The sequence below is a fragment of the Vipera ursinii genome (genome assembly GCF_947247035.1).
Source record: "Vipera ursinii genome assembly, chromosome: 7".
Lineage (NCBI taxonomy): Eukaryota > Metazoa > Chordata > Lepidosauria > Squamata > Viperidae > Vipera > Vipera ursinii.
The window spans coordinates 13,488,453-13,500,719 of record NC_139521.1 but is presented as its reverse complement, the minus strand read 5'-3'; the positions used below and the strand labels follow the sequence as shown (position 1 = coordinate 13,500,719).

The following is a 12,267-nucleotide window of genomic DNA, read 5'->3' as shown; positions in this document are numbered from 1 at the left end:
GTATATGACCTCTTACTAAGAACCAATTTTATTCCTCATACCAGAGAATTCTGAGAGAAAGGAATCAAATGTTTCACTTGTGCAATTGCAATTTGAGAAGAATCTGTGATAGAAACTTTCTTTTGGTCCATATATTTGCAGAAGAATGTTAAAAGCTATTTTGGGCTTATGTTTGATTCTTTGGGTCACATGCCAGGTGTATCCACTTAAAAACAATTGCTGTTGAGTACCTGATATTAATATTTTAATTGAAAAAGTGATAATTCTGTTTGGAAAGACTTCATTACATTTGCTCCTTGGCCAGGCTGCTCTGAGGTTTTATCAAGTAAGTCAGTATATTCTAGTGTTTCAGAAAGTAACCATTCTTTGCATGTTTTTTTTAAAAAAACTTGTGTCTCAGAACAATGAGCTGGAGCTAATGTCAGCAACGATGCCCAGATCGTTATATCAGTGGGAGCCTTCATTGTGATCCTTAGAGTGTAATCTTCCAGGGAACAGCTACTCGGGCCAAATTCTAAACAATCTCTTGAGTACTGTCTTATTCTCCAGAAGCCATACATAGGATGGTTAAATGGGCAGGTATATATATTCTACCCTTCAAAAAAACCAAACCCAAAGATAGAGAGCTTCTGAAAGGCTGTTTACTGGAAGGCTTCCATACTCCAACCTGCTTGGATTTTACATAACATTTGTTGAAGAGGTTTTAGAAATCATTTAGGTGACATTGGTCAATTGCTAATAGATTTTTCCAAGCTATTAAAACAATCCAGAGAAAACTAGGAACTAGGTATAAGCTGTACAATGGTTACTTCAGTTGACATAAGGACACTCGCTCACCTTAAGAAATATCAGAACTACTATAAATGCTGATTTGCACAATTGCAGGTGTGAGTAAAATGGCGATCATGGAAAATAATGTTGGGACTAAACTGCTTTTTGAGATCATTTCTGGATGATAATCATAAGCACCCAATGGAAAATAATCCTTTTATTTCAAAACTTGATCCCAAGAAAGCAGGACTCTTGGAACAGTTCGTTCCAAAAAGAACTTTTATTAGGAGAAGCTGATAGAAGGTAGGATCTGAGAGTTAAAAGAGTCCCAAGCAAACTCCACCCCAATAGTTCATCCGGTCAGTTCAAATGAGCCAATCCCCAGGTGTTAAGTCCACTGTGGGAACAGAGCTGATAACAGAGTCTGTTCCCATGCCTGTGAAGAGGTTGTGGGGTCTTCGCACCATTCTCTCCTGCAGTGAGAGACAAGCCAGATGGTGGGAGGCACATTCCTTTCTCACCCCAGGTTGAGATCAAAGGAGAAACAGTTCAAAGAGCGAGCAGATAGAAACAGCAGAGAGGATACAATGTAGCAAAGCAGAAAGGGCATCCCCAGAGCCTTCCCACCTCACCCTCAGGAGAATGGCAGAACCCACTGTTAGCGGATTTCCACGTGCACAACACCAGCTTCATCCTCACCGCCAGGCCCCTGGACTGCGAGCGGATGGTGCGCCACAGCGATCACGCCAAGAGGGGTGATTGTGCAGGTTAAAATCACCGTTGCTGAGGTGAATGACCTCGCTCCCCGCTTCCCTCGGGGAGTTTGTGCACTTCAGCGAGCTCAGTCCGGCCAGCAGCACTTTCCACTCGTCTGCCACATGGGATCCTGACGAGGGAAGCTTTGGCATTTGGGGCAGGTTCAGGACGGCCTTGTGGACAGGGGAAAGGTCTGTTTTTCCAGGTGCACCACGGCACTCCCTGTGACCCTCTGGGACTGCTGTAGTTGAGGCGGCTGGACTGGGAGCAGTCGGCTACCCATCGGTTGCTGGTTGAAGCTTAGGACAGCGGCAGCCCTCGCCGGAGCCTCCAAGCAGTGGTCCAAATGCTGGATGAGAATGACAACGCCCCCACTGTCGGGCAACGCAAGCATCACGCCCACCTATGGGAAGACATGCCTTCAGGTACTGCCATGTGTCAGGTTTTTGCCACCGACCCGGATCTGGGTGTCAACAGAGAGGTGACCTACGTGCTTAGTCACCCCCAGGTTGTGTGAATTACTAAGTTTGCAAACTAGCTTATTGATTCGTGTCTTGTGTGAAAGGAGTCAATTGTGACTTTAAACAACTTCCATTACAACCATGCTTAGTTAAATGGGTTTGGGTACAGCTGCCCAAACAAATACAGGTGAAACTCAAAAAATTAGAATATCGTGCAAAAGTTCATTTATTTCAGTAATGCAGCTTAAAAGGGGAAACTAATATATGAGATAGACTCATTACATGCAAAGCAAGATAGTTCAAGCTATGATTTGTCATAATTGTTATGATTATGGTCAGTGCTTTTTTTGTAAAAAAAAAAAGGTGCCGGAACTCACATCATATAACCCGCCTTGCCTACCCTACAAGGTTCCATCCAAAAAAGGTGCCGGAACTCCGTTCTGAACGTTCTATGAGAAAAAAAGCCCTGATTATGGTGTACAGCTCATGAAAACCCCAAATCCACAATCTCAGAAAATTAGAATATTACATGCAATCAATAAAACAAGGAGTGTACATAGAACAATATCGGACCTCTGAAAAGTATAAGCATGCATATGGACTCAGTACTTGGTTTGGGCCCCTTTTGCAGCGTTTACTGCCTCAGTGCGGCGTGGCATGGAAGCTATCAGCCTGTGGCACTGCTGAGGTATTATGGAAGACCAGGATGCTTCAATAGCAGCCTTCAGCTCTTCTGCATTGTTCGGTCTCATGTCTCTCAACTTTCTCTTGGCAATGCCCCATAGATTCTCTATGGGGTTCAGGTCAGGTGAGTTTGCTGGCCAATCAAGCACAGTAATCCCACGGTCATTGAACCAGGTTTTGGTGCTTTTGGCAGTGCGGACAGGTGCCAAGTCCAGCTGGAAAATGAAGTCAGCATCCCCATAAAGCTCGTCTGTGGAAGGAAGCATGAAGTGCTCCAAAATCTCCTGGTAGATGGCTGCGTTGACCCTGGACTTAATGAAGCACAGTGGACCAACACCAGCAGATGACATGGCTCCCCAAATCAACACAGACTGGAAACTTCACACTGGACTTCAAGCATCTTGCAGTGTGTGCCTCTCCGTTCTTCCTCCAGACTCTGGGTCCTTGGTTTCCAAATGAGATGCAAAAGTTGCTCTCATCAGAAAAGAGAACTTTGGACCACTGAGCAACAGACCAGGTCTGTTTTACTTTAGCCCAGGTAAGACGCTTCTGACGTTTGTTGTTCAGGAGAGGCTTGACAAGAGGAATACGACACTTGAAGCCCATGTCCAGGATCCGTCTGTGTGTGGCGGCTCTTGATGCACTGACTCCAGCCTCAGTCCACTCCTTGTGAAAGTCCCCAACACTTTTGAATGGCCTTTTCCTTACAATCCTCTCCAGGCTGCGGTCATCCCTGCTGCTTGTGCACCTTTTTCTTCCACACTTTTCCCTTCCACATAACTTTCTATTAATGTGCTTTGATACAGCACTTTGGGAACATCCAACTTCTTTTGCAATTACCTTTTCAGGCTTTCCCTCCTTATGGAGGGTGTCAATGATGGTTTTCTGCACAACTGTCAGGTCAGCAGTCTTCCCCATGATTGTGATTCCTACTGAACCAGACTGAGAGACCATTTAAAGGCTCAGGAACCCTTTGCAGGTGTTATGGCTTAATTAGCTGATTAGAGTGGGACACTTTGAGCCTAGAATATTGCACCTTTTCACAATATTCTAATTTTCTGAGATTGTGGATTTGGGGTTTTCATGAGCTGTAAGCCATAATCATCACAATTATGACAAATCACAGCTTGAACTATCTTGCTTTGCATGTAATGAGTCTATCTCATATATTAGCTTCCCCTTTTAAGTTGCATTACTGAAATAAATGAACTTTTGCACGATATTCTAATTTTTCGAGTTTCACCTGTACTTCATCTTTCTGAATGGAACAACTTTCCCTATTTTGGTAATTGCTGAGATTTTCAGCTATACTTCGCATAATTTCTCAACTAGCAAATTCAGACATATAGAGATTATAGGTATTATAGCTCAACATGTCTGCAAGGCAACCGTTTAGGAAAAACTGACTGTATAAAGAGATGAGAGAATTAAAAGAAGGGATTGTTTAAAAAATAAATAATACCAGTTTCTGCTAGTCTGTTAACTTACGGTCACGATCTTGAATTTTCATAATCATCTGGATGATGGAGAATCTCCATAGACATAACGCACAAATCATTTTATTTTTCTCATAGATGCCTCTCACATATGAAAAACTGAAACGGAAGGAAGAGGAATGGAGATGGAATGTGGGGAGGGATAACGGAAAAGTGAGGGGAACAGAAATGAGAGAAGTGGAAAAAGTAACTGGACAGTCAAGAAAGAAAACAGAACAGAAACCTATGCATAATTACTTGGGTTAGTACTGTTCTTCAAGTCCATGTTAATATGCATTTATCAAGTCCCTGAGTTGACAGAAAAGTATGCCAACCATAATTTGTGCTGTCTTAATAATTTATTTATTTTATTTATTTAATTTAATTTGTATACCGCCCTTCTCCCGAAGGACTCAGGGCGGTGAACAGGACAATAAATACTAAAATACAGAAATACAAAAATTAAGAAGAGATTAAACCATAATGCCCAATAAAACAGATAAATTTACATAAAAACAGTGATAAAATCCCAAAACCCATCAGACCAGGCCAGCTTGTTCAAACAAATAGGTCTTTAGATCACGTCGGAAGGAGCGAACGTGGGGGGCCATCCGGAGCTCAACCGGTAAACGGTTCCACAGATCCGGCGCACCCACAGAGAACGCCCTCCCCCTGGGGGTCACCAGTCGGCACTCTCTGACCGGTGGCACCCTGAGGAGGCCCTCTCTGTGGGAGCGCACTGGGCGGAGGGAAGTTGATGCCGGCAGCAGGTGCTCCCTAAGGTACTCCTTACCCATGCCATGTAGGGCTTTAAAGGTCATTACCAGCACCTTGAATCTCACCCGTGAGCTGCATTGGAAGCCAATGCAGCTCACGGAGCAGAGGTGTAACATGGGAGTATCGGGAGACCCCCAACACGACTCTCGCGGCTGCATTCTGCATCAGTTGGAGCCTCCGAGTGGTCCTCAAGGGCAGCCCCATGTAGAGAGCATTGCAGTAGTCTAACCGAGAGGTCACAAGCGCATGAGTGACTGTACGCAATGCTGGTACTGTCCTTTCATTTTAATTCAGGACAATTAGGACATATAGTAGCTGAATGAGTTTCTCTCACTTTCTTTCCCTTTTCTGCTAAACATTAACCAGCTGGTGAGAAATAACTCATCAATCACTGTCCTTAATATGGGACAGGACTGGTGCTGGGGAGGAAGGAGATTCTGATGGGTGGCTAGATTTGTTAATTTAGGTGTCTTCCAAATTGCTCTGTTTCTGTGCAAGTGTTTAGTGCAAGGCTTTTCAACCTTTCCGCCCATTGTACCACTTTTAGGATATGGCAACATCCGAGTATCACCAGTCGCCTAGCAAGGTATCAAAAACTGATCCTGGCGCTTCCGCTGAGCCCTGACAGCCCTGCAGCTCCAGCCATCTCTCGCTCAGGCTTGTGCGGTGCTGCTCATTCCTCTCCCCCGCTACCACTTTTCTAGGATGGTCGCGTACCACCTGCCAGGTGCCCATGTACCACTGGTTGAAAAGCCCTGGTTTAGTGCAAGTGTCTTAAAAAACCCACAACTATCAGCAGATAATCAGTTGCTAATTAGTCGGCCTTTTTTGTAATAATTTTTATTGAAGTTTAAAAATAAAGATTAAAACTAATGCAAACTAAGAAAAACTTTAAAAAATGAGAAAAAAGTTCAGAAAAAAGGGGAAGGGAAAAATATAAAGAAAAAATTATATAGCAAGTACAAATTCAGTAATGTTTCATCTTTAACATTTCAGTCAAACATCTCTTCATCCCATAGCTTATGTTTTATATATAAGCAAATAATAAAGAATTGTCATTCAGTCTTAATCTGCCAAAGTCCATTAAGAGTTACCAGAAGTAATATTTTATATATATTTTAACCTTAAAGCAAGTCATTTCACATTTCTTGACTTTATACAATAACTTATTTTTTTCTAAGAATATAACAAAAAATCTCTTCTTCCCATATTTCATCTGTAAAGAAATTTTTAAAGCCTCATCACTCAAGAAACATCCATTAAAAGCTACCAAAGGGCACTTTTTCATTCAGGCATTTTATTTGAATAAGTGTCTTCACAACCTCAGCAAGTGTGTTTTATGTATGAGAAGTGTTTCATTTCTTTCCTTTCCATGCTGAAACAAGTATTGTTAAGTTAAAGCAGCTGCCTGTATATTAAGCCTGAGGAGAGGAGCTGAGAACAAATTAAGTCCAGCTTTTCTGAAGTAAATAAATTGCGGTAAAAATAGAAATTGTGAAATAACCATGTCACTAAATAATAAACAGATTTTTTTGATTGCTTGAACAGCTACTGCTATGTATAGAAACAACTCATACAGCTTTATAAATGTTACTACTAAAAGCAAAAGTTCAAAAAGTACCTATTTAATCTACTTGCACAGAAAATGCTTTCAAACTGTTAAGTGGACAGAAGCTGAGCGATGGGAGCTCACCCCAACACACAGTGCTAGGACTCGAACCGCTGATGCAGAAACCATCTCCAGCGACATTAAATCATTGAGCCACCACGCCTCAAGATTAACCAGTAAGCATAGCCAAAGGCTCATGCACTGTAAATGTAAAACACCAACCATCTCATGCAGGTGGGTCTGTTTATTTTGCTTATATAGTTTGGCTTGGGCAAAGAAAGGGTGGCATTCATATTTGGCTATGAACCGAAGCAGAAGAATCAGTAAAAGCTCTAACCAAGCTGTGCCACAAATTTGGAGAATGATTCAGAGGCCAAAACATTGGGAGAGCAAAATGTATATCACAAAAAGGAAACTCAGTGTGTGCAAACTTATGATAAAATATCCTTAATTTCACATGCTAGAAAAATAATGCTTAGAATCAACAAGTACAATTATCAAAATATGAAAAAAGTGATGCCAGGGGTTCAGTCCGGTGTTTAAAAAGACCAAAACTGCATGCTGAATAATTGAGAAAACAAAACAAAACAAAAAACCTTTCAAAAGTCGATATCAAATGAGCAGCTCCATACATAGGAAGTAAAAGAAAAAAATTCTGGGGCAAAGTAGGACAGCAATCAACATTAAGGATATGTTCAGCAACCTTAGATTTTGTCAAAACATTGAAATGTGCCGTGTCATCACAATGAAAGGTCTGCATCTTATGTTTACATACACTGTTGCAGGTGACTACAAGAGAGGCAGAGTTTGTAACTGGCATGTATAAACCCCTAACTCAGGTGTCCATGATCAAAGGTCCAGTTTTTTCTGTTAAAAGAAGATTTTTCTGCAATATGCCTTATGCAGTAAGAATTAATACATTTAACACAGCAAGTTGGAAATAATTGTAGAGCCTATATCTACCAGGTGCAAGAAATCAGGAGCCAAAGAGGTTCAAATAACGACAAGTTTATTGCATGCCAATATTCTTTAGGGGTTCCCAACCGGGGTGCGAGACGATATTCCAGGGAGTGCAAGAACTTGGGTTTAGAAGTTTCAAAAGTATAGTGTATATGCATAATTTGTTGCCATTATTTCAAACTTTTGTAAGGGGTGAGAGAATATATCAGAAGCGTTCTAGGGGTGCAGGCTATAGAAAAGGTTGGGAACCACTGCTCTACAAGAATCTGACCTACTAGTGGTCAAAGCAATTTGGTGGAATTCAAGATGGGCTGGACTTACATCTCTTTTGGGCACAAAGGGACTCAAGACACATTCCTCAGGATGGTCATCTCACTCAGAATTCTTAGGTTCTCCAACATTATTTCTGAAATTATCCATGTCATCTCAGGGATTTTAATAAACTGTGGAGTAACTAGCACATCAACAGAATTCCTTTTTTGCCTGTTATTCAGAATGATAAAGTACTTTCAAAATTGCTAGAGTGTGAGATGGAGGGCTAGAACTTAGAATGATACACTGATTGACCTCTGTGACCTGTGTATGGAATAATGGAATGAGAATGTATGGGCTCATGCTAGCCTCCCATTACAGCCACTGGCTAGATTATGAAAGGAAAAAAAAAACAAATCCAGAAAAAGATAGTAGCTCACCTCTTTCATAGTTTTGCTCAGAAAATTACAAAGAGGCATACTCAGCTCATAGGAATCTTACATTTTTACTGGTTTTGTAAACATTTGATGTGTTTTTCCTCTTGTTTGGAAGTTGCAATATGCTGGGAAATAGTGCTATGCTTACTGTATACTGTCAACATTTTATATGGTTGTAAACTAGATAATATAGTCATTATCGGGATTAGAGGATTGACTTAGTCAATTCAAAAAAATTGAAAGAAACATATTTGTTTTATGGTTACAGCTGGAATAACACAATCATGGAACTCACTGGATTTACGTAGCAGAGTGAGCGCCTGTTACTCATCCCAGCTTCTACCAACCTAGCAGTTTGAAAGCACGTAAAAATGCAAGTAGAAAAATAGGGACCGCTACGGTGGGAAGGTAACAGCATTCCGTGCGCCTTTGGCGTCTAGTCATGCCAGCCACATGACCACGGAGACGTCCTCAGACAAATGCTGGCTCTTCGGCTTTGAAACGGAGATGAGCACCGGCCCCTAGAGTTGGAAACGACTAGCACGCATGTGCAGGGGAACCTTTACCTTTACCTTTTTAAATAGTAATAAGTCAATTTTGTGATGCCGTGTAAGTTCTATGGGCACTGCTATTCTGTAATTTCTAATATTCTGATTCTTAAACCGGGCAAATGAAAGTTCTATTAACTTTTCTCCACAGATTTCAAAATCCATGTAGTGTTTATGGACTTTGACAGGTAAACACTGTGGATTTTGAAACCCTTTTCTTTCTTCCTAACTATGGCACTTTTTAAAAGTATTTCCCATTAAGAATTGTGTTTGTTTAGAACAGGGGTTTTGGAGACCCCTGGGATCCCCAAGACCCTTTCAGAGGGGTCCACAAAATCAAATAAATATGTTAAAATTTCTCAGGTTTAATTTCTAATACAGCAAATGTTGATACGTAACACACCTAAATCCCAAGCATTTTGAGATTCTCAGTCGTTTTTTATGAATGTAAATGTGTCCTGAGGCCAGCATGCTTGAGAACTACTGATTTAGAAGAGTGCTTTCTTATTAGACTTTCTTCTTTTAAAAATGACTTTGTCTGTTCTGCTTTGATAATGTTTCCTCCTTTTGGGAACAAACAAAGCAGTTTTTAAAGTAAACCATACTTTTCTTATACTTAAATTCTGTTTTATGTAATTCTAGACACTTTACCTAATTGTCTACATATTTCGAATTGTCTCTAAAGCCCCGATGGTTGTAAGCAGGAATCCATTAATACTGCTTTAGCAATGTTTTATTAACAGAATAAGCAAGTGCACATTTTTTTTCATTTCTGATTGATGCGTCTGTGTCCCGCATTGACTCAAGCAGTGGTTTCCGTCTACTTTATGCAAAAAAATGGGCCGTCACACTTAACTCTGCTACATTTCCACTCATGGCATTACATCTAGTACTTGGAAAAAGGTGAAACGAAGGGCAGTCATTTAAACCTCCTAGGCATGCTTGGGACAAGCAGATTTTGCATGCTTTATGGTTCTTACAACTCCCACCCCTGTAATGCATACGGTTTAATGTAATTTTCAAACTGCTGGATGTATATTTCCACACAGATAAAATATTTAGAGCTGTTATACATTGAACTGTTTTTCAGTTTAGACTCCATGTTTCTGTTGCTTTGAAAGTGCAGAAGTATCATTTTGTATCTTGTAGCAAATGATTCTAAATAGCTTTGGTCAAAGCATTCACTACGGCTCTATGGAAATCTAAATTAAAAATTGTAGAGGTTTTTGATAGCGAAAACATAGATGAATGTTGAAAAACCTGTGTTTGTGTGTGTCAGTATATAGTTTAAATCTAAAAACTCCTCCCTTTTTTGAATTGGAAAGTTTAGAAGGAAGTACAAATGCCTAGCAACAACCCCTTGTGCCCTTTCTACAGAATTTGGGTAATCAATATGAATAGGTGCATAGCCTATTGTTAGGCATTGTTCTTAAATGCTAGGAACAAGGTATGTTTGTAACAAACAAGGTTGTACAGGAAAATTAAAGAAGGGGATAATTTTTCTATAATTTTCATTTTCAAATTGCAAGATTTTGTTTGTTTATATTTATTTATTCCCAGTGCTTTTATTCTAAAAAAAAGGTGCTGGAATTCAGAGGTGCTGTCACTGGGAGCGATGCTGGTGTCTTGCTACGGCATTGCCACCCGTCCTTTACAACCCCTCCCTTGCGGCTCAGAGTCACATGCCATGGGGATTCCCCTCCCCACAGCTGCCATGGGGTTTCCCCTCCCCACAGTTGCCACGCCGCGGTCCATGCTGAGCCCCCACCCGGAGCTGCTCTGAACCCCGACCCAGAGCTGTGTTCCTCGTGGCAGTGGTCTCCAGCAGCAAACAGCCTCTTTCTAACCACATCCAGAAAAATTTGTAACGAACATTGGAATTCTCAAGGCCATGTTTGGTATTTCCCAGCAATCTGTTCCTGGAAGGAAAAAGCAATCCCTGCTGCGTTACTGATCCCAGAGAAGCATTTGCATGTATGCAGGTATCCTTGGGGTGCCATAGTTATGGATGAGAAATATTGGTCATGTGCTTGGAAAACTTGGTGCCAATCAATATTTAAGCCAATTGGACTTTGGAACAGAAGGATTATATCACCCACATAAAGTAGCATGTACTAGCTTTGGGGGGGGGGGGAAATCAAGAGTTTTTGACAGTCCCTTTAATTTAGTTATTTTGCCCATATAGTATTAACCAGGATAAAATAATTAACAGGATATAACAGGAACTTAATAACATAATGACAGAAAATGACTTTGGTAGTCTTCTAATTCTCAAGCAGTCACCCATAGCATTCTGGACAAATGGCTATCCAACTCCAGTGATGGAACACCCATAACTTCTGGAGGCAAGTAGTTCCACTGATTAATTTTTCTCACTATCAGAAAGTTTCTCCTTAGTCCTAGGTTGAATCTCTCCTTGACAGGTTTCTATCTGTTACCTCTTGTCCTACCCTCAGGTGCTTTGGAGAATAGGTTGATCCCCTCTTCATTATGATAGCACTTCAAATATTGGAAGACTGCTATCATTTCACCCCAATCCTTTACTTCATTAGACTGGACATACGCAGTTCCTGCAATTCTTTATGGTATGTTTTAGCCTCTAAGCCCCTTTGTCATTTTTGTTGCTCTTCTCTGTGGTCTTTCTAGAGCCTCAATAGCATTCTTTCTAGAGTACTCCATATGTTAACAGGAGTAAGAATCAGAACGGTGTTCTGGTGATTGAATTTTTCTGACACTTAAACTGTCTCCTGCTTATGTAGGTGTTATTGACTGCCACAGAAATATCGGTGGTTCAAACGATCCCCCTGTGATGCATCAACAGAATGCAACATTATTAAAACATAAAAAGGTAAAGGTAAAGGTTCCCCCGCACATGCGTGCTAGTCGTTTCCAACTCTAGGGGCCAGTGCTCATCTCCGTTTCAAAGCCGAAGAGCCAGCGCTTGTCCGAGGACATTTCCGTGGTCATGTGGCTGGCATGACTAGACACCAAAGGCGCACGGAACGCTGTTACCTTCCCACCATAGTGGTCCCTATTTTTCTACTTGCATTTTTACGTGCTTTCGAACTGCTAGGTTGGCAGAAGCTGGGACGAGTAACAGGCGCTCACTCTGTTACGCGGCACTCGGGATTCGACCCACTAAACTGCCGAAATTAACCATTTCATTAAGTGTGTATGATTTTATATTCTGTTTCTTATAACTAACAGTCATAGTCTATACTTCAATATAGTGACTTCGATGTAAGCTTTAGCTTCAAACAGACCAAGACAAGTAACTTTAAGTGCAGTGATGTTATATTAGTATATAACTAGTAGGCAGGCTTTAAAGCATGAAAACAAATCTATTTGTAGACTGGATATAAGGATTCCATGTTGCTTCATTGACACCGACCACATTGGTGAAAACTGAAGCTTGATATCTTAAGAAATGAGAACTAACAGACAATGGGTATAAACCAGTCAAATGTAAATATATATGTTAGAAGTCTGAGTACAACATAATCTATTTTTAATGGTATGGGAGCAAGTAACATAGAA

The 12,267-nt window shown here is 40.9% G+C and overlaps 1 protein-coding gene across 1 annotated transcript in view; it reads left to right on the top strand.

Moving 5' to 3' along the window:
• Positions 1-1,886: 1,886 nt before the first annotated feature.
• DCHS2 (dachsous cadherin-related 2) overlaps positions 1,887-12,267 on the top strand; it is a gene marked incomplete at both ends in the record, with an annotated part of 37,435 nt that continues 27,054 nt past the window's right edge. Inside the window, 3 exon segments of the mRNA XM_083368068.1 lie at positions 1,887-1,952; positions 4,247-4,409; positions 11,490-11,578. Coding sequence (XP_083224194.1) covers positions 1,887-1,952; positions 4,247-4,409; positions 11,490-11,578 — 318 coding nt within the window.